The sequence below is a fragment of the Bufo gargarizans genome, chromosome 6, assembly GCF_014858855.1.
Source record: "Bufo gargarizans isolate SCDJY-AF-19 chromosome 6, ASM1485885v1, whole genome shotgun sequence".
NCBI classification, from domain to species: Eukaryota; Metazoa; Chordata; class Amphibia; order Anura; family Bufonidae; genus Bufo; species Bufo gargarizans.
In genome coordinates this window covers 59,792,668-59,815,671 of record NC_058085.1, presented here as the reverse complement: position 1 = coordinate 59,815,671, position 23,004 = coordinate 59,792,668, and the positions used below count along the sequence as shown (strand labels likewise).

The following is a 23,004-nucleotide window of genomic DNA, read 5'->3' as shown; positions in this document are numbered from 1 at the left end:
CAGAGATTAGAGTCCTGGTCACATGACACAGCTGAGGATCAGAAGGGAGGGGATAACTCACAAATACAGTCACTGGAAAGAAGATAACCTTCACTACAGTTTACTTTATGTACCTTTCTAACAGGTCAGAGAATAAAAATTAGCTTCTTTAGGCCTCATGCACACGGCCGTTGTTTGGGTCCGCATCCGAGCTGCCGTTTTGGCGCTCGGATGCGGACCCATTCAATTCAATGGGGCCGCAAAAGATGCGGACAGCACTCCGTGTGCTGTCCGCATCCGTTGCTCCGTTCCGTGGCCCCGCAAAAAAAATAGAACATGTCCTATTCTTGTCCGTTTTGCGGACAAGAATAGACATTTCTACAACGGGCGGCTTCTGTTTTTTGCAGATCCGCGGTTTGCGGACCGCAAAAAACGGAACGGTCGTGTGCATGAGGCCTTAAGCATATTATTTGAAGTTTAGTGAATAATCCACTTTCTTGCAGTTTCCTCTATGCAGACCGAGGTGGAGAACCTGGCTTTGCATTTATTCTACATGGAGAATATGTCTGGCGACGTGCGTTCAGACATCTCAGTTATGAAACGCGCTGTTCAGAAAACAGAAGCAGAGAGAAATCAGGCGGAGGTGGAGAAGCAGAAACAGGTATGGTGATCTGAAAACCTTTTAAGGCCCTTAATGGGGTTTTCCGGGAGAAAAATATTGATGACCTATCTTCAGAATAGGTCATTAATATCTGATTGGTGGGGGTCCGACTCCTGGCACTGCTACCTATCTCAGCTGTTTGAAGGGTACCGTAGCCTCTTCACAGCATACCAAGCACAGCGCCATACATTGTATAGCGGCTGTGCTCGGTATTGCAGCCCAGACCCATTCACTTGTGACCCATGAACACAATGTCACTGGCCTAGGACGAGGCTGCAGCTTATTCAAACGGCTAACTGGTGGAGGTGTCGGACCATGACTGATTTATTGAAATCCCATCCTGAGGTTATGTCATCTATAGTCTACTCCAAGAAAACCCTTATAAGGGTCCATTCACACGTCCGCAAAATGGTGGAACAGGTGCGGACCCATTCATTTTCAATGGTGCCGGAATGTGCTGTCCGCATCCGCGGATCCGCACTTCCGTTCCACAAAAAAATAGAACATGTCTTGTCTTTAAGAAAAGGCATTTTCTATGAGAGTGCCGGCGATGCGTGGTCCACAAAATGCGGATCTGCAAAACACATACGGGCGTGTGAATGGACCCTAAAGATGTAGCCTGTTTTGAACCTCCAGAGTGCAAAATGTTTTTTTTTGTTTTTTTTTTGCCCTTTTATTGCTGTATTCCGCAAACTATAATTTCTTTATTTTTCCATGAGCATAGCCCTCGTCTACCCTCTGAAGTCTTGCTTTTTGCAAAAAGAGTTGTATCTCAATGGGAGGCAACACGGAGGATCGTGGAGCAGCAGCTTATCGCCACGGCCATGCTGAGAAGGGACACGTCTGCTCTCAGCACGGCTGCTGCTTTAAGCCGCCACTCCGCTATCCTCAGCGCTGCCTCCCATTGAAATGAATGAGAGGCAGAAAGGACATGGCTGCCGGCGGGTTTTCTGTGAAATTTCAGCAACAAAATTACACTGTAAAACCGTGTCCATGTGAACGGATCCTAACATTTTTGGTGGGAAGAAGGGTGGAAGACCCGTCATTGTTTTTTGGGATTTGTCTTTAGACCGTTCACATCAGATAAAAGGACAGGTTTTTGCAATCACAGAATTTTCCTCACCGGGTCGGCCATGTGTGAAGATACCGGTGTAGTTACTGATTTTAACATCACGGCTCTTTTTTTTTCTTAGGACATGTTTGTGGATCGACTAACACGGGAAGTGGACAGACTTAGGGAGCAGATCGCTCTCTATGAAGCCCAAATTTCTGCTCAGAGAGAAGACACGAAAGCTGCACGAGAAGCAGTCTCTGAGGTTAGAATGAAAACTTCCTGACCTGAAAAATGGTTTTAGAACTTTTATGATTATCCAGAAAACGCGTTTCCCTTTACTTCCAGGCCAGCATGGAGATTGAAGCTATAGGTCTAGAAAAGAAGCAGCTCCTACAGCAGTGGAATAGTAGCCTCATCGGGATGACCAGAAGGGATGAAGCCTACGCTGCTATTCAGGAAGCTCTTAGGTGTGTACATCTTCTAGAAAGTGTATACTAGGAGGTATATCGGGGAACACTGAAATGATGTTTAAAGTGGGAGCAACTCTTATAACCCTTAGAGGGGTTCTCCAGTTTGTTTAAACTGATGATCTATCCTCTGGATAGATCACCAGCATCTGATCGGCGGGGGTCCGACACCCGGGACCCCTGCCGATCAGCTGTTGGAGAAGGCCTTCTCACTGTTTACCGCAGGCCCAGTGACGTCACGACTAGTATCAACTGGCCTGGGCGTGGCTAAGCTCTGTTCACTTGAATGGAGCTTAGCCCCGCCCATGCTAGTTGATACAAGTCGTGACGACTTCTCAAACAGCTGATCGGCAGGGGTCCCGGGTGTCGGACCCTCGCCGATCAGATGCTGATGATCCATCCGGAGGATTGATCATCAGTTCAAACAAACTTCAGAACCCCTTTAATGCAAAATAGTGTACATACAGTGCACCTGCCTAATTTTGTTTAAACAATTATAGCACACTTTCTGTAAATCCAATAAACTTCATTTCACTTCTCAGATATCACTGTGTGTGTCTCCTATATGATATATTTAACTGACATTTTTTATCGTAACAACCAACGACTTGTACAGGAAAATCATGACGATTAACAAGGTTGCCCAAACTTTCGCATCCCACTGTACAGTATACTTCATCTGCCACAGATTCAAGTACATATATGGCCACAGGAGCCTTGCCCTTGTGATCCCTGTGACTGACAGCCAGGGCCCCTCTGCAATGACCAGAGAGAACTCAGATCCCGGCTTTTTAACCCCTCAGCTGGAGAGGGCTCTTTGTAAGATCTCATCGCCTCACCCATGCAACGCGATCATGCGGTGCCGATGGGTTGCTATGGCATCGTGGTCTGCCATCTTAGTACACCTGTTAGACCCTACCAGAGACAGGGCTTAATAGGATGCATGTTACCAATGAGCAAGTGGTATAGCTGCGCCCCTCACTACCCAGACTATTAAATTATCGCACTATTTTACGAACACGGTGAACTCCATGAGGAATAAAAAAAATTATATTTTCTAGAACTTCTGTTTTTGTTTATCTTTTCTTGGGGAAAAAAAAAACGGAATAAAAGACGATCAAAGAAATGTATGTTTAATGAAATGTCAAGTCCTCCCGAATAAAACATATCCTCACCCAGTTCTATTGATGGAAAAAAAATGCCAGGTCCTTACAGTAGGTCTGCTGTGACCACAGCTGCTCCATTCATTTGGGAGGTAAGGGGTCCCAGCTCACATACTTGTAGAGGGGGCCCAGCAGTCTGACCACCACCAATCTAATAGTTATCCCCCTTCAAGTAGATATGGAATACCCCTTTAAGTATGACATGAATGTGGTCATTAAATTTAATCCCTTCACAACCAGGGCTCTTTGGACCTTCAGGACCAAGTTTTCCAAAAGTCCTAATTTTTTACAGCTTTTTGTCTCGCCATATTGAGAAGTGTGAAATTTTTTATATTGCTAATTGTTATTGGCTACGTATAGAATCAATATGACAGGTCAGAAATTTTGGTTGGTGGGGGCACGGATGCTGAGACTCTCAATGATCGCGAAAACAAAAGGGGGCAGAGGCGCTCGGGTGAGCGTTGTACGTCATAGCTCTGCCGAGCCCAGGCGGAGGCGCACAGCCGAGCACTTCTGACTTTTCGTTTTAGCAAGCGGCAGGCGTCCGAGAAATGACATGTCAGAAGTCTCATGAAATGACAGCTAATGCCAACAGATGGCATGGATGCTGGATGTATTAATGTCACTTTTTTTTTTCCAGCTTGGCACAGCAGGAGCTTCTCTCCATGGAGGCAGAGATAGAAGGCTATAAGAAGTCGGTTACAAAAGAAGAGGAAAAGCACGAGAAGCTCGCGTTTATGATTAATCGTGCAGAGAGTGACGCAGCCATGAGCAAAAAGCTGATTTCTCAGTGTCAGGCTACGCAGGAGGCACTAAGGGTGGAGTTCAGCACATACCTGCGCACATTAGAGGAGACCGAGCAAGCTCTAAGTCGGGTCACCGCAGTAAGTATTATATGGTGTAACGGCAAAGCAGGGGGGGGTCACTCGCCTCTTCTACAAGTTTTAGGCTACTTTCATACTAGCGTTCGGTTTGTCCAGCAGGCTGTTCCTCTGCCGGATCCCTCTAACACTTGCACACGTGTGCTGACGGAAGTCCGGCCTGGCCCCATTCACTATAATAGGCACATGCTGGAGGTCCAGACGCAGCATGGCATACATGCCGAGAGGCGGCCCGACATATGCCGCAGCATGCAGTGTGCAAGAGTTAGGTTTGTCCGGCAGGGGAGCATCCATACTAACGCTTGTGTGAAAGTAGCCTTAAAGGGGTTTTCCAGACTCCTGATATGGATGATGAGTATCTGATTGGTGAAGGTCCAACACACCCATTCCCCCACTGATCAGTGTTCTCTGCAGCCTCCGGGGCCGGAACTAGCACTATGAATGGAACGGGAAGCACAGCTCATTCATAGTGTAGTGGCCGTGCCGGGTTACTGTGGTTCCTATTCCATTCACAGTGCTAGTTTTGGCGCTGGAGGCTGCAAGGAGCAGCTGATTGGTGCAGTGCAAGGTGTCAGACCCTCACCGATCGGATATTGATGACCTATCCTGAGGATAGCTCATCATAGTCAGGAGCCAAGAAAAGCTCTTTAACATATTAGGCTACTTTCACACTAGCGTTTTGGCTTTCCATTTCTGAGATCCGTTCAGGGCTCTTAGATGTGGTCCAAAACGGATCAGTTTTGTCCTAATGCATTCTGAATGGAAAAGGATCCGCTCAGAATGCATCAGTTTGCCTCCGATCAGTCTCCATTCCGCTCTGGAGGCGGACACCAAATCGCTGCCTGCAGCGTTTTTCTGTCCACCTGACAAAGCGGAGCCAAAAGGACGGATCAGTTTTCTCTGCCACAATCTGCCACAATAGAAAATGGATCCGTCCCCCTCTGACTTTCAATGGTGTTCAAGACGGATCCGTCATGGCTATAGAAGATATAATAGAACCAGATCCGTTCATGACGGATGCATGCGGTTGTATTATTGTAACTGAAGCGTTTTTGCAGATCCTTGACGGATCCGCCCAAAACGCGAGTGTGAAAGCAGCCGTAAAGCATCACTAGGGATGTATTTTTCCAGCTTCTGTTATCAGTTCATTTTATGTTGGATTTAAAAATTTGGATGGATGATTATTAGATACGTGGTTATTAGATTAATAGATCTGTGCCTGAAGAAATCCTAGTACTATCTAAAAGCCAGCTCCAAAAGATCCGTCACAGCATAGCCTATTCCCCCAGTAGTCAGAACAGGGCTTCCCCTTTCCTTAATTGTCACAGCAATGCCTCTCCCCCACCCCTCTACCGCCCCCCACAGCAGTTCTGTATCCAAGTCACATCAAGCTGTTTTTGAGGCATTGGTCCTTCTTTTCCCCTGCGTCTGCCATAAGGGGAACGTTGGGACACCCCCACACACATTGTATGGTCGGCCACTATAATCGGAGGTTCAACCTCTGCTCATTTAATGCTCTTTGCCGCAGTTCTTGCATTGCCGTAGTGTAACATGCTGTACTTTTATACATGTTACCAATCCGCTGAACTATCTTGCATCTCCTAAGGAAAGAGCAGGACGCTGGACTGTGCTGAACTCCCTAAGGAAGCAAATTGAGAAGGAATCCCAAGTGAAAGGAGCTCTGGAAAGTCAGATCCTGGAAAAGCTGCAAGAAAAGATGACCTTTGACAAAGCAGCAAAATACTCGTCGCTCCTGACCGAAAAACTGCATCGAAGAAAGCTGGAATTGGTATGTGAAATCAATGGACAGCTAAAGGTCTCTTCTGTCTAAGGGCTCATTCAGATCACCATATGAACGGGTCTGCATCCGTTCCGCGGAACGGGTGAGGACCCATTCATTTCAATGATGCTGCAAAAGATGCAGACAGCGCACCCATGTGCTGTCCGTAACCGTAGTTCTGTTCCGCACCCCCGCAAAGAAGATGGAGCATGTCCTATTCTTGTGGAAAAGAATACGCATTTTCTATCATAGTGCCAGCCATGTACGGACTGCAAAATGTGGAACGCACACAGAACGGTATCCGTGTTTTGCGGATTCACAATTTGCGTACCGCAAAACACTACGGCCGTCTGAGTCCTAAGCATCATATCAAACGCCTGCCTATATCAGCATTTTATCTGCTGTAGAGCCAAATTTGCTTCATGTCACCTTTACAACTCCTATGGTCAACATGTATTTAAGGCTATGCACACCTTCGGGGACAGTTATTTTATGATTGCATTGTATTCATTTTGGGCTAAAAATCATTTTTTAAATATGCCTTTATTAAAAATATTGAGCTGTTCTGTCACAGAGGGTTAACAGTTTTTCTAGCTGTGTGACTGGTACTTTCACTTTGTGCTGGTCATCTATTAATTCTTATCTCTAAGCTACTGAGAGGTCATAAACACTTAGTTAGGCCTCATGCACACGACCGTTGTGTGTTTTGCGGTCCTCAAACCGCCGATCTGCAAAACACGTATGGCGTCCGTGTGCGTTCTGCAATTTGCGTAACGGCACGGACAGCCATTAATATAACTGCCTATTCTTGTCTGCAAAACGCGGACAAGAATAGGACAGGTGATTATTTTTTTGCGGACCACGGAACGAGGCAACGGATTCAGACAGCAAACAGGGTTGCTGTCCGCATCTTTTGCGGCCCCTTTGAAGTGAATGGATCCGCAGCTGAGCCGCCAAAACTGCAGCTCGGATGCGGACCAAAACAGCGGCCGTGTGCATGAGGCCTTAAGCCACATTATTATCAGTAAGATAAGAATTGAGCTATAATGAGTGTTTATAAGGTCAGAGAGCGCAGATAAGGAGCCCGTCAGCTCCCTGACTGACGGAAAAGGACAGAAAATGCAGATTCTGCCAGTAGATAAACGCAGAGCTGTGCAGGGAAAACGGCTCATTATTTTTAGCAAAGATCAAATGAAAAAATGATTTTTATCTCATAATGAGTACAATGCAATAATAAATGTAAAAAAATGCCACCAAAGGTGTACATAGCCTTTAAGGCTAGACATATATCTAAGATAGCTGTTGGCCAAATGCCATTTAGACTGACAGCTATTCCTCCCACCGCCAGACACCTCTGCAGCTTACTTCTTTTGACGTCAAAAATGATTGGACATGTTGAAATCCAACTACACAATCCCTTTTCCCTGAGATCTGAAATACATGATATCAAATGTCGCGTGACACATGTAGCCAAACCCTTTTGTGTCATGCAAATTAATGTCTCACGACACATGTAGCTGGCGCCTTAAGGATGTATCCAAAAGGGATGGGTCCGATGCAGATTTTCCATATTGGGTCAAAAACCGCAATATTAATTCAGAAACACACTTTGCGTCTACTGTAACCACGGCAGATTTTTTGGGCACACAATTCTACTGCAAGAAATTGCAGCATAACCCTCCCATGTGAACGCCCCATAATCCAACAATGACCCCAACCAGTTCTTCCCATGTTCTACCACTGTATTGTCTTCTTATGTGTTCTTTACAGGAGATCGATTACACGAAGATGGAGAACGAGACCGCTCAGGTACAGCTGGAACTTAATCACACCTCATCACGCATCCAAGTTCTGCAAAGGACCGTGGCCGAGTTGGATAAAAAAATTGAGGCCACCAATGAACTGATCTCCCGCAGTCAGAGTGAAATTGCCAAGCGGACCATCGCAATTGAGAGGAAGCAAGCCAGCATCAATTTATACAGCAAGCAAATCGAGACAACTCTTGCAGAAATTGGGGTACGTTCCGCTCACTAAACAGAAGGAAAGGATATTTTTGCAAATAAATATGCAGTAAAGGGTTTTTCACGCTGCTTCCTTGACCTGTCCACAGGCGGGTTTCTTGATATATACCTCCAGTGATTGCCACTGAATAGTCCAATAGTGCCATTGGCCATAGGCTTCCGTTATAAAAAAAAACATGCCACACGGTAGTTTTTTTTTTTTTTTGAACAGTTGCCCAGCCCCAAAAATATACCAACCTATAGCGGCCCAGTGGAGGGCAGAAGGGCAATGTTTTGGCCTTCGTTAGGTGCCTATGGGTCCTTTTGACAAATGAGACGTGCAAAAAGTAGTGTGAATGCAGCCTAATTTAATGGGGGAATTGATTAAGACTGGCGTTTTTTATACACCAGCCTTGATAAAAATATGCGCTAGAGTAAGATTATTAAGGCCCCTTAATACATCGGTACATCACCTGGCAGTCTATACGCCACAAAAGCAAACCGGTGCCAACTATGAGATGGCGTAGGTTCACGCTATAATTTACACCAGTTTCTGGCTCAAAGGTGTATTCCCATCTCAGACAATGGGGGCATATCGCTAGGATATGCCCCCATTGTCTGATAGGTGCAGGTACCACCGCTGGGACCCGCACCTGCACCGATAACAAAAAATTTCCTTCGACCCCATACAAATGAATAGGAGTGGTGGCCGCGTAAGCGTGGTGCGCTCCCATTCACTTCCATGGGAAGAGCGCTTGGAGGTGGCCAGACCACGTAAAACCTGAGGTCCTCCGTTCTCGATGTGGGGTACTCACCTATCAGACAATGGGGGCATACCCTAGTTGAGTTGGGAATATCCCTTTAAATTTTGGTCAATCTGTCAGGCCGTGGGAGGCCAAGTCCTACAACAATTCTCTGTATTGTGAGACATTTCAAATAGTCGTATTTCACTCTATGGCCAACTTTAAAGAGGTTCTCCAGGCTTTTAATATTGATCACCTATCCTCAGGATAGGTCATCAATGTCAGATCGGTGGGGGTCCGACACCCGGTACCCCCGCCGATCAGCTGTACGAAGAGAAGACTCGCTCAGTGCCCACGTGCCGTCTCTCTTCCTGCTCGCTGCTGCCATGTCTACGGCAAACCAACGGCACATTCACACTGCACGCGCCGTCTCCTCATACAGCTGATTGGTGGGGGTACCGGGTGTCGGACCCCCGCCGATCTGATATCGATGACCTATGCTGATGGGTCATAAATATTAAAAGCCTGAAGAAACCCCTTAAGACAAGTTGACCTTCCTAAAGATAAATCCACGTGATACATTTAACCAGTTTTACAGCATATTAAAGTTGACTTTTTGTTTTTTATGTTAAGGGTAAAGAACTGGGACCTTTGGAGATCCAGATCACTGCACTGACCAAGCAGATAGAAGAATGTAATCTGGAAATTGTGTCCGTCCAGCAGTATTGGCTGCGGTTACAGACGGAGATGGTCAGGCTGTCCAAGCAGAGGGAAGAGCAGACGGCTTCAGTGGAGATGTTAAAGAAAGAACTGACCATTTTACAGCAGAGAAAAGTCCGTACGGAAAGTGAGTCTCCCCAAAATGTACTGTGTAATCGGGGGTGTAGCTAATGTGCCTCCTCCTTGGACATAGTTAACTTTTAAGGGAGCTGTCTTGAGTTACCAGTCGTGATATAGGTAGGTACTGACCGTCTGGTTGCTGATGGTCAGTAGTACAGTCAATGAACTGGACGTATACAGGTGCAGTCTGTAAAACAGAGGCCAGATTAGTGATCTCTGTAAAAAAAAAAAATGTCGCTCCATTCCAACTGGGAGCACGGGCCTCCATTCTCGTGATCGGCAGAGGCCCCAGTGGTCAGACCACCGCTGATCAGACACTTATCCCCTATCCTGTGGGTATGAGATAGGCTGTCTTAATAGGACAAACCCTTTAATAGGACCTGTGCAAAGGCGGTCTGGGAACTCAAAGTGGCCACTAGGGATGAGCGAATCGACTTCGGATGAAACAGTATTAGAATGTATTGGCTCCAATGAACCCAAGTTATTGCTATACAAAGTCTCGCGAGACTTTGCGCAATAACTTCATAAATAAATTTTTACTGTAAAAAAAAACATTTCCCGAACTCGGGTTCAGTTCCAAGGTACCCCTAGTGGTCAACACAGTGGGATAAAAAAAAACTAAAAGTGGCCCCATGTTGTAGATGGGTCCAGATTGACAGAAGGTGGCCAACACAAGTAGGGGGGGCCAGCACATGTAGGCAGGGACTAGAGAAGTAGGCGGGGCAAGCTATACTGTAGTGCAGAACAAGTTACCTCCCCAGCAGAACCGAATAGCACAGTGCAGCACAAAATACTGCCGCCCCCGATGCAGTATGCAACTGTGACGATGGCGAATTCAGAAGGACACCAGCGGCTGCCAGCCAAGTACCTGATTGATCAATGCTGAGAGTATCTGATTGTTATGTACCCGGCTGGTGGCCGTGAGGAGGGCTCGAGTGGCCTCCTGGGCATCAGCCCACCAGGAAATTTCCCTGTAGGGTCTACGGCCAGTCTGCCCCTGGACCCGTGCACAAGACTCTGGGCATCTCACAGTTGCAGCTGTACGGCCTGACATGCACGGACCCCACACCCAGGTTGGGCTGGATAATGGAATTAGAGGAACACTAAGTTCTTAAATACCTGCTTTGTGGACGGTGGTTGTAGGTGGCCGTATTTTATACAAATATTCATCCATGTGGACAGATGGCAACACAGTGGGTCTGGTTAGCGCTATTGCCCTACAACATGAGGGTTCTAGGCTCCAATATGAACAAGGTCAGTATCTGCATATAGTACCCCCTGTGATTTGTCGGGGTGCTCGTGTTAACCCTCCATAACATACTGATCGGTTCACTGGCTTTCTTCTAATTTGGCCATCGTATATTTGTGTGTATTTGAGATGATAAAGAGATTTGATTGTGAGCTTATGGGGAGCAGGGACTGATCTGGATGTTCTGGAGCCCTGCTGTCTAATAAATGGGAAATAAATATATGTATCCCCGGTCTATGGATTAGACATGTGTCAGTAACCCAGTAACCCCCCCTTACTGAGTCACAGAAACTTCCTCCAGCTGCAGTCCTCAGGAATCTGGAACCGTACACCCCGCATAGGAACTGCTGCTTCCCCTTTTTTGTATACTGGTAGAAAACCATTAGAAAGAAGCACTGGTTTTAAAAACCTCTGTGGGCCAGTTGTTATGGCCGTAGATCCAACTCTGCATCCCTTTCTGTTATATATTGAACGTTTTAGTTTTAGTTTTAAAGGGGCTTTCTGGAACTTCTGTATTGATGGCCTTTCCTTAGGCCATGTTTTCAATATCAGATTGGTGTGAGTCTGACTCCCGTCACTCCCGCGAGTGTAGAGTCACTGACGGCCATTACCAGACACAGCGCTCTACGGTTTGCAGTGGCCGTGCTTGGTACTGCAGTTCTATAAACTGCAATACAGGGCACAGCCGCTAGAAAACATGCAGTGCTGTTCCTGGTAGACAGTGAAGGGGGCACAACACTTCAGACATTGGTGTCAGTGCCAGGAGTTGGTACTGTCAGTGTGTTGCTGTTCCTGGTAGACAGTGAAGGGGGCAGAACACTTCAGACCTCGGTGTCAGTGCCAGGAGTCCGTACTGTCGGTGTGTTGCTGTTCCTGGTAGACAGTGAAGGGGGCACAACACTTCAGACATCGGTGTCAGTGCCAGGAGTCGGTACTGTCGGTGTGTTGCTGTTCCTGGTAGACAGTGAAGGGGGCACAATACTTCAGACATTGGTGTCAGTGCCAGGAGTCGGTACTGTCAGTGTGTTGCTGTTCCTGGTAGACAGTGAAGGAGGCACAACACTTCAGACATCGGTGTCAGTGCCAGGAGTCGGTACTGTCAGTGTGTTTCTGTTCTAACATGGCTAAAGCTTCATCACAAACGCTAATTCTTGACAGATGAAATTGAACAAGAGAAAAATGAGCAAAAGGACATCGAGCATCACATGAAGGGCTTGAAAAATGACATGTTGCGTCTGAATATGCTGCTCAGCAAACAGTCAAGCTCCAAGGAACAATTGGCGCAGCATACCCAACTGATGGAGAGCGAGTTTATGCGATCTCTGCGGGTAAGTACCACTAGAAGCGCATTGCTAGGTTAAGGTGCAGAATTAAGGTCTAAATGATCCCATTTTTATTTTTTTTGTAGGAGGCAGAAAAAGAGTCAATAGAAATGCAAGAGAACCTGGAAAACGTACAGGAGGAGAAAGAAAGACTTCTCTATAGCCTGGTGGAAGCTGAGTGAGTAAACGGTGGTGAGGGTGGCAGCAGTATGTGCAGGATCTAGGCACAGACAGAATGTAATTTATAGGATCATGAGCTCTCCTTCACATCATTACCGGCGCCCTGACAGCCCATTCTCTCCCACCACTCACCTTTGCAGGCCCTCCCTGGCTTGCATCCCTTTCACAGTAGCCACCCTACAGGTGGTGTCCTCCATGCCGTCAATCATCTCTACCTGTGTCTACAACCTGACGCTCTGCACTCATGCGCGGCTTCGCATGCACCAAGTCACTGCTGCTCCATCCAATCGCTATTAGTCATATGCCTCTCCCCTATCAGTGCCTGAGCAATATGTTTCTTTCAGCTCCAGTACTGTGCTAAGGTGTTCTGATATGGTCCTTTGGTTCTGCCCACCTACCATCTACCACATGCCTTGACCTTGTGTCTGTATACCAATGACTAAGTACTTTGCCTGTCCTGAAATCTGCCATGTTTTTCCCCTACTGACTTATGAGTACTATGAGTCAATGTCTCAAGACCATCCAGAAGATGGCTGTTGCTAACAGAGACTGTCACGTGGGTGGCAACTTGGAGACTCCCTGTGGGATTGTCCATATCTCTTCTCTGGGCTTAAAGGGGTTGTTATTCCCTGTCCACAAGTGTATCTTAAAAAGTTTTTCTTCTGTTCACAAATGATCTAGCATTGCCAATGTCATTCATCAGGATACCAATCAAATAAAGCGTTGTGATCATTCGGACAAATGTCAAAACGATAGGAACGTTTTAATTAAAGGGGTTTTCCGATAAAACTATTTTTTAACAAGTTCCTGCAGCAAGGCCCCTGAAACAGAAGATTCATACTTACCTTCTGTATGCCGTTCCAGTGGTCCACCTTTCCTCCGGTCTGGCTGGCTATGGGCATGGTCACATGTACTGCTCCAGCCAATGACTGGCTTCAGCGGTGATGTGGTCACAAGCAGCACATCACCGCTGAAGCCAGTCATTGGCTGGAGCAGTGCATGTGACTCTGCTCATTATGACCAGACGGATATAAACAGTGCAAGGACTGGAGGATGACGACAGTGGAGGCGGCACGGACCACCGGAGCGGCGTAGAGCAGCATCTTCTGTTTTAGGGGCTATGCTGCAGAAACTTGTTAAAATAATCGTTTTTACTGGAAAACCCCTTTTTAGGCCTATTGCAAAATTGCTTCATTTTTAGAGGACTAGAGAAAATAAAGAATGATTGTGAAGGTGGACATTTAAGTCATTCAGATGGTAGCATTTTATTAGAAAATGCAGCCCGTGTAAGATGGAATACCGCCCTAGGTCTGGGTGCTAGTGTTATTAATATTTGTCTATTTTATCTCTTTATTTTATGTTTTTATCAGGCATCAAATCATGCTGTGGGAAAAGAAAATTCAGTTGGCAAAGGAGATGCGTAATGCAGTGGACTCCGAAACCGGCCAAGGAGAGATCAGAGCCATGAAAGCCGAGATCCATCGCATGCAGGTGAACAAGAGGCTTGTAGCAATGCTTTTCTTATGAGCCCACACAACTATTCACTTCTCCCCCAAAAATTAAATATATCTCCCAAAACGATGAAATATATTTATTGTGTATATTTGGCGTTTACATGCTGTTAAGTGATCCAGTTCCCGGCCGCTCTATGGTTAGCGAGCACGCCTGGCATACAGATCGCACGGACACTGTCAGCACTCACTGCTCACGGTGTACTGATGTTAGACGGGCCAATATATATATATATATACAATAAGAGCGGCACTGCACCAGATAAAGTAAAATAGCAAAAGAAAATGCAAAACATAAAAAAGCAAAAAAAGAAAGGCAGAAACCAAGTCCTCACCAAATCCTAGATAAACACAAAGGAGGCAGCACTCCATAAAGAATGCTTGAAAATGGCTGCATCGATTCTTTTTGGAGTGCTGCCTCCTCTGTGTGTGTGTGTATATGTATACATAGGCAGCTGCACACAAGCTTTGGATGTTTTAAATCTGCCGTGTGCATTTCGTGGAGCAGAAAGGCCTGCCCCTAATAGAATAGACCTATCCTTGTAATGCGAACAATAATAGGACATGTTCTATTTTTTGGCAGAACAGCCATGCGCTTTTTTATTTATTTTTTTCGGCTCCATTGAAGTGAATGGTTCCATATACAGGAAAGGCTATGTACACCTAATTTTTTTTATTATTGCATTGTACTAATTTTGAGCTAAAAATTATTTTTAAATTGGTCTTTATTACAAATTTGGAACCCTTTTCTCTGTAGAGAGCTGTGATGCTCTAATAGAGGGATCTGAATTTTCTCTTTTCCATCAGCCAGCTAATCTGACAGACTACATATCTCTGCTTTCTGACATTATAAACACTCATTATAGCTCAGTTCTTATCTTACATAAGTGTTTATGACCTCTTAGTAAATTAGAGATGAGGGCGATTAGATGACCGGCACAAAGTGAAAGTAAAAAGTACGATTCACACAGCTAGACAAACAGAACGGCTCAATATTTTTAATAAAGGCCAATAGAAAAAAAGATTTTTAGCCCAAAATAAGTAAAATACAATCCTAAAAAAAATGCCTCGGAAGGTGTACATAGCCTTTAAATATAACATCCTAGAAAACCCCTTTAAATCTTTTATTTTGTATTGCATTTTTGTAATATTTAGACTCCATATTGATGCATTGCAGTAAAGGCCTATGGGGATAGGAGGTACTGTAGAAATGAGTGGTAAGCCAGATACCATGAATTATGATAACCCTACTGAATGTATATTTGTGCCGGTAGGTGCGATACGCTCAGCTGATGAAACAACAGGAGAAAATGATCCGTGACATGGAAGCTGTTGTATCTAGAAGAGAAACGATTACGATTCGGGGTAAAAATCAGACCGAGAAGGACAAAAAGCACATGACAGCGAATGATTTTCATGGGAAACTACAAGAGCTAAGGAAAAAAATTAAGGAAATTGTAATGGTAAGACAATAAGTTTGAAGGGTTAGTCTAAAAATGTGATATGTGGTTGGAATTGTTATGGGGGCAAAGTGGCTGGGTCAGTGGTCTGTTATTAGGGTGTGAGGCCACTCACTGGTGGAGATACATCAGAGTCACATGTCTGGAAGTCATTGGGCTTCAGAGGAATGTAAGGTATCAGAGGGAACCTGTCAGGTCATTTTAGCCACCTACGGCGACACCATGCCACAATAGATGACCTGGCAAAGTTCTCAAACATGGCCCTGTGTGTATTTTTAGAAGCAGCAAAATCAATAAAATCTCATTTTAAAATCTCATTGAAAAATTTGCTGCTTGCTGGAACAGTCAAGCAGTCCGGGGTCCAAACCATCCCTTCCAGCCGTGATTGACATCCCCCAACCACTAGCCCACACTGCCAGCCTTCTCGAAATTTCAGTCATGTGCTGTTGCCTTTTACTCCCCGGACAGTGAAGTGTATTCAGCTTCACCGCAGTATGGCGCTTGCGCAGGTTTAGGGTTTTTGCACACGAACGTTTGTGTTTGATTGTAATTAAACATTTAGTCACCAAGTTTTTTACTGAAATCTATCTGTATAGCGCCACCTGCTGTTTGCTCTTTTACGAATTCCTTTGTCCTGCTCACTAACATGGAAGCACATGCTCAGTTCAGTCCTTCAGCTGCCACCAGCTTTACATTAATCATAGGTTAACCTCTTTCAGCTGAACATGGGGAACAATGAAAGTAAAATAATGGTCTGGTCTCTCCATTGCATAGAATACAGACGAGTGTAACAACACCATCTCTGACCTGGAAGACTCTCAGGAGACGCTCAGTGCGGCCATCTCAGAAAAACAGCACCATATCTCCAGCCTGAAATTAGACACCAGCTCCATGGAAAACGAAATTGAGCAACTACAAGAAAAGAAACGTCAGGTAATGTTATGTTCTGCATATTTTTCAGAGCAGGGCTTCCCAGACTTTCTCTGCTCGGGGCCTCACCAGTGAAGAAATACTACCGTGCAGCACCAAATACTACCGTGCAGCACCTATATTACTAAACACATGGAATGCACATAGTACACCCTAGCAACGCCAATTACCACAGCGCTGCACAAAGTATACCTTCAGAGGCCTCAGACAAATAACACAGTGCAGCACCACTGGAAGCAGCATTCCCTTTTCCAATCCCTCCCTTACTGGCAACAGTGTTGTCTGCCTTCCCACCCCTGTCTCATTAGCAGCATTATTATCCCCCTCCCCACCCTTTCTCCACTGGCAGCAGCATTGTTTCCTTTGTCACCCCTCCCTCACTGGCAGAAACATTGATCAGCCTTCCCAACGGTCCACTACTGGTAGCAGCATTGTCCCCCTTCCCACACCTCCGCCACTGACAGCAGAATTGTATCCCTTCCCACACTCCCACCACTGGCAGTAGCATTTCCCCCTTCCTACCCCTCCCCTACCAGAAGCAGCATTCAGTTCCTTCCCACCCCTGCCCCAGTGGCAGCAGATTTCTCTTCCAAACCACACTTTCTCCTAATGGCAGCTAGATCACCATTTTCTCACCTCTCTACCTTTGGCAGCAGAATCAGCATGGAAATCTGTGTGTATTTTCTGCTTGTGAACCTGCACCCATGTGCAGGTACCCATAATCCAACGTGCATTTTGGATTAAAGGATTATTTTACCTAACTTCTACTTCTGTTGCATGCTGTTGCCAACCTCGCATGGGTCCCACCGGACAACGTGCACCAATCCTGAATATTAGTGTTGCTCAGACATCACTCTGCTCTACCCCTCCTAGACCGGTGATGCCGCAGATGGTAGGGACTGTCAGGAGTGTAGGCTTTTCTGCAAACTCCCACTGAACTTCTCCCAGATACAAGCCCTGTGCATTCCTGGTCATGAGACCATGTTATCACCACAGGTCCTTCACTCCTAGCCATCGAACTGCACTGATAATGATGCGCCGCACTGTTTTAGATGGATCATTAATGGTAACCCTGAGAATTTTCCTTTATGTTTCCCATCACATTAGAACCTATCACAGATTGTGGCCTTTCAGACTCGTATGAAGCAATTGCACGCCGTGAAGGAAGGCAAATACGTTCCGGTTTTCAGAAGCCCACAGGCATTGGAATCAGAGCAGCAGAAACAAGAAAGCCGCATGCACACAGTCAGCACCATCATTCACCAGATCCAGCAGGAGTATCCGCAGTACCAGAGCTTCCTGCATAACATAAGCCTTGCACTGGAAGCAAGGCTTGGGAGCCAGGAAAGTTCTACAGAGAGAGCACCATGAATAGTCACGCCTTACTTAACTGAAGAATGTTAATTGCAGAATGTAACCTAAATATTCTGGTAATGAATAAAGGATATATTAATTGAAATAAATAAAAAACCAGTTCCGCCCATTAGAGATGATATATTTCTGGATCTTTATAACAAATAGGAGATAATTGCATATAACATTTAGGGCAAAAGAGGTCTAATAGGTTTAACCAGCCACTACCTTGTAATTACAGTGGAGCTGAAAGAGCACTTCAGGTCTGCCCTGTCATCAGTCTAGTTCTGCCTGTTAACAAATTGAATATAATTGATGTGAATATAATTGGGGTTCTCTGGTCCCATAATAATTAAGTTTGTTAAACAGGTTGAATCTCAACCTGAAAACAAAAAACAAAACAACAACTTAAGTATATATGGCTAAAGCCAATCTATTGTGGAGCCTCACCACACACAATAAATGCTTGAAGTATAAAAATGGTAATGATGGTGGGGATAAACCTCTCCTCATCCCTTCTGGACGCTATTGGAAGACTCACTACAAGGATAATAACGTCAGCAGCTGGAGTCACACCTAAGAATTATATTAGCTGAACTATAAGATGTGAATTTGCTTGTTTTTTCCATAGCATTTTCCGATATCAGCAGATTTCAGTAATTACAGGTCCAAGAACTAGAACCATAGCCCATTGAGTTGTAATCCAGACATGGACGCCACGTCAGCAGGGAGGCTGTTGAACCTCCACATCAGAGGAGGAACTGTCATGGTCTTACCTTCTCACTGTTCTCCTTCGTTTGACATGTGCTGGCGGCCATCTTGGTTTCTGGGTTTCTTGTAGCCTCCCACCCTGCGGCTCCTCCTTCCCACTGGGAGGAGCTGGATGCCTAGCTCATATATATAGAAGGTCTGTGGCTTCAGTTCCTTGCTTGGTCCTCCTGTGTGCACATGCTTCAAAGACTGCTGCTGCTTCTGGTTCCTGATCCTGGCCTCGTCTGACTACCCCGTTGGTTCCCGATCCTGGCTTCGTCTGACTACCCCGTTTGGTTCCTGATCCTGGCTACGTCTGACTACCCTCCTGGTTCCTGACCTCCGTCTACGCAAGACCCTGCTTCAGTTTAGCCATCCGTTTGGACTTTAGCTACGGCTTGATTTTCAATAAAGCCTTCTTATTCCACCTATCTCTGTTGTACGTCCGGTTCATGGTTCCATGACAGGAACCAAGACCATCCATCTGTGCACACCAACCAAGTGAATCCAGTGGAGCACTTGGAGAAAGTCAGGAGGGTTGCAAAGAACCAGCAACCTATTCTGATATGTCACAGAGAGGTAGAACAGGGAACCCCAGCTGTTCTGGACTCCTGTAACTTCACAAGTTAGGGCTTGAGAGTAGAGAGACGCTGAGGAATCCCCTCGGTCAATTTGCAGAGAGATTGAGTACACTAAAGATAATTAACAAAGCTTTATTCTCTGTAGCTTACAAATAATGCCCCGAGATCTGAGACCACATTGTTTAGCCTAAGTATACTGAAGGATGGCAATAATGAAAGGAAGAAGAATCTCCAAAAATTTAATTGAACAGTTTCTTCAGGGTCTCAGGCAAAGGTGAGCAGGATCTGGAAGCCCTCTCACAGTAAAATTGTTTCTCCTCTGCCATGACTCCAGGTCCTCCACAGCCAAGGTCAGAGATTGAAGGGTGTTAGATTGGGAGAGCACAGTCACCTTGAGAGAGCTAAACTCTCTAGTTAAGGCTTCCTCCACAGTAGCAATCTTTAACTGAAGAGTTGAGACTTTTGTGTGGAGGGTGGCGATTTCAGACCACCATGATTGCACCAGATGTTGGACTAATGATTTTAAGTCACCTTTAGAGAGGATTAGAGACATAAACTTCTGAAAGTAACGATCTTTACTACCCGTACATTCTGAAAACCCTCACCCATTGACCAAAAAGTAAAGACAGGGGAGAGTGGGTTTAGTAAAGAGACACTGACACAAAAGAGAGAGAGGACCTGGAGAGTCACCCTTCAATGTTTGAGGAGCAGGCCACTTTATGAGATAGGCCAGAAGGCTAGGGCTGTACTTTGGTGTCATGGCCTCAAAGTAGATATTGTCCAGGATAGTAAAGAAGCATGGCTGTCACTGACTGACTCACCAAGTAGGACCAACTCCCATGGGGACTCCACAGCAGCAGATGTTGACTGGTCAGGTGTAAGTAGTTCTTGCGTTGACAGAGCAACCAGAATGGAGCATGAGGCAACACTGTGTGGATCACCCAGAGATCTAACCTCAGATAATGACAGTCTCGAAAACACGTATCTTGGAAGTGCTGGGACATGAAGTCCAAAGGTCAAGAAAGGAATCCCGCACAATATGCATCCATAAAAGAGTTTATTTTCAAAGCATTAAAATGCTTTGAGTAGCAACTTTGTGCTTTTATTGAGAAAACTCGCTGGTTCCTTTCCTGATCTTTGGAATGGAGGAGGCAGGCTTCACAGCATCCTCACTCTGTTTCAGCAATGAGAGCAAGGACGAAAATTAGGCCTCATCCACCTCCGTGACCCATGTACCGCTACAGGATGGCATCAGGACTGGTAGGTACCCGTCAGTATGGACCATGCTGATTGCCTTTTTTTTATTTTTTATTCTTAACCATTTTTGCATAATAAAAATCATAATGGCAAAAATAAAAACACTCAAAGATAAGTGGTAAAATATCCTTAAAATCTTTAAAACTTACACAAAAAGGGAACTCAACCCATCTTAATATGGCACCCCTAAAACGAGATTTTTGTGGACTCACCTGTAAAATCTCTTTCTCGCTTAGTTCATTGGGGGACATGGGACCGTGGGTATAACTGCTGCTGCCACTAGGAGGCGACACGAGGCTGAAAAGTGTTAACTCCTCCTCTGCCGGCTATACCCCCTCCAGCCTGGAGAGAGCATATCAGTTTGTGCCCTAGGAGTAGGAGAAAAAACATACAGGAAAAAAACCATAACACAACTAATGCCAGTAGGACCGAACCAGAACTGAGGACCCTACCAGCCGCCATCACCTGCGGCAATAATAGAAAACAATGGGTGGGAGCGGTGTCCCCCCAATGAACTAAGCGAGAAAGAGATTTTACAGGTGAGTCCACAAAAATCTCATTTTCTCGCTCGTATCATTGGGGGACACAGGACCGTGGGACGTTCCAAAGCAGTCCATGGGGAGGGAAGAACCACACTCCCATGAAAAACATCCTCACGGAAGCTTAAGACACTGCTGCCTGCAAGACCTTGCGGCCCAGAGCAAGGTCCACTGATGCAAAAGTATGCACCTGGTAAAGCTTGGTGAACGTGTGCAAGGAAGACCAAGTCGCTGCCTTACACAGCTGTGAAGCGGAAGCATGGTGGAAACAAGACCAAGAAGCGCCCACCGCCCTGGTCGAGTGGGCCATGATACTGAGGGGCGGTGCCTTGCCTCGGGAGCGGTATGCTTCAGCAATTACCAAACAAATCCACCTGGCAATCATCACCTTGGAGGCTGCCACTCCTTTGCGAGGACCTTCTGGAATAACTAATAGAGAGTCCGTACGGCGGAACGAACTAGAAATGGATAAGTAAATCCTCAGAGCCTGAACCACATCCAGCTGATGGAGAGCTTGTTCCTTAGGATGTGAGGTAGAGGGGCAGAACGAAGGGAGAACAATGTCTTCGTTGACATGGAAGGCAGAGACAACCTTCGGCTGAGGTATCGGGTGGAGCACTGCCTTATCTTGGTGCAGAATAAGTAAGGGCTCCTTACAAGAAAGCGCTGCTAATTCCGAAACGCGCTTGACGGATGTGATTGCCACCAGGAATGCAACCTTCCAGGAAAGAATACGGAGGGAAACTGCTTCTAGAGGCTCAAAAGGAACAGATTGGAGGGAACCAAGGACAAGGTTCAAGTCCCAAGAGGGCAAAGGGTGGCGATAAGGAGGGACGGTGTGAGCCACCCCTTGTAGAAAGGTCTTAACCAGGGCCTGTTTTGCTAAAGGGCGCTGGAAAAAAATTGACAGCGTCGACACCTGACCCTTTAAGGAACTAAGAGCAAGACCCAAATCCAGACCCGATTGCAGAAAGGAAAGGATAGTGGTAAGTTAGAAGCACAGTGGAGGGAAGCTACGTTCCACACAGAAGCGCAGAAAAGACCTCCAAGTTCTATAATAAATTTTGGATGACGCTGGTTTCCTGGCCTTAATCATGGTGTGAATGACCTTGTCAGGGAAACCTTGCTGCTTCAGAATGGCGGTTTCAACAGCCACGCCGTCAGACGTAGGGACTCTAAATGCTGGTGGAAGACAGGTCCCTGAGAGAGAAGATCGACTCTGAGCGGAAGAGGCCACGGCGTGTCTCCTAGAAGGCGGATGATATCAGTGTACCACGCACGACAGGGCCAATCCGGAGCAATGAGAATCGTCTGGATGCCCTCCATCCTGACTCTGGGGCAGGAGGGGAAGAGGAGGGAATACGTACAGTAGAGAGAACCGGTCCCATGGTGCCTCTAGTGCGCCTACAGCCCACGCCCGGGGATGTTTTGTCCGAGAGAAGAAGGCGGGAAGTTTGTGGTTGAGTCTGGATGCCATGACCTCAATTGAGACACAGTCAAACACCGGGCGGAGCCAACGGAGCATGGTGCAGGACGCTTGAAGTAAGAGCTCCTCACCACACCACCCGGCTTATCAGCTAAAATAGCGTTTTTACTTGCCGAATCATGGGCAAACTCGGTAAAGAAAGAGGTAGAGACTCGGAGGCCACCCCTAGGGTCAAGAAATCTCCAAAAGAAGCTGTCTTTAACGGCCGAGCGCGGCAAAATGGCGCCTGCTGACTACAGTGATGCGGCACATGAAGATGAAGACTCTGGCGGCGCGAGTTCCTGCGCTCACTCTGAACCACAAGAACGGGAAGACCCGATGCCCATCACCAGATCCTTCTTAAAGCATACACTGGCACAATCCCTATCGCCAGTCATGAAGGAATTGGCTGACATAAAATCAGAGGTGAAACACATGGGGCACATAGTGGAGGCCTTGGAAGAGTCACAAGCTTCAGTCATCCAGCACAGCAAAGGCATACAATCACAAATGCAAGCGCTTCGCCCGCAGGTCAACAATGCTTACTTGTATCTTGAAGACCAATAAAATTGGGGAAGAAGGAAGAATGTGAGGCTGAAAGGTATACCCGAATCGGTTTCCCCTGACGAGCTGATAGAAGCGGTCCGCTGTGTATTTACCATGATGCTGGGACCAGACCGCGCGGCTGCCATTACAATAGAAAGGGCGCATGAAGCGTTAAGGCCGAAACCCACAGCAGGTGATCCTCTCAGGGACACCATTTGTGCCTTGCTTAATTATCTGGACACTGCAGACGTCCTGAGAGCGGCGAGGGATAAAGAAGAAGTCCTGCTTGACAA

General features: G+C 46.2%; 1 protein-coding gene across 1 annotated transcript in view; it reads left to right on the top strand.

Moving 5' to 3' along the window:
* Positions 1–17,706, top strand: part of CCDC40 (coiled-coil domain containing 40) — a 29,958-nt gene extending 12,252 nt beyond the window's left edge. The window contains exons 7-19 of the mRNA XM_044300117.1: positions 483–640; positions 1,834–1,956; positions 2,040–2,161; positions 3,965–4,208; positions 5,812–5,994; positions 7,756–8,001; positions 9,362–9,575; positions 11,976–12,145; positions 12,226–12,317; positions 13,690–13,810; positions 15,105–15,293; positions 16,065–16,223; positions 17,328–17,706. Coding sequence (XP_044156052.1) covers positions 483–640; positions 1,834–1,956; positions 2,040–2,161; positions 3,965–4,208; positions 5,812–5,994; positions 7,756–8,001; positions 9,362–9,575; positions 11,976–12,145; positions 12,226–12,317; positions 13,690–13,810; positions 15,105–15,293; positions 16,065–16,223; positions 17,328–17,591 — 2,285 coding nt within the window. The 3' untranslated portion in view covers positions 17,592–17,706. The remainder of the gene's footprint in view (positions 1–482; positions 641–1,833; positions 1,957–2,039; positions 2,162–3,964; positions 4,209–5,811; positions 5,995–7,755; positions 8,002–9,361; positions 9,576–11,975; positions 12,146–12,225; positions 12,318–13,689; positions 13,811–15,104; positions 15,294–16,064; positions 16,224–17,327) is intronic.
* The last annotated feature ends 5,298 nt before the right edge of the window (positions 17,707–23,004 follow it).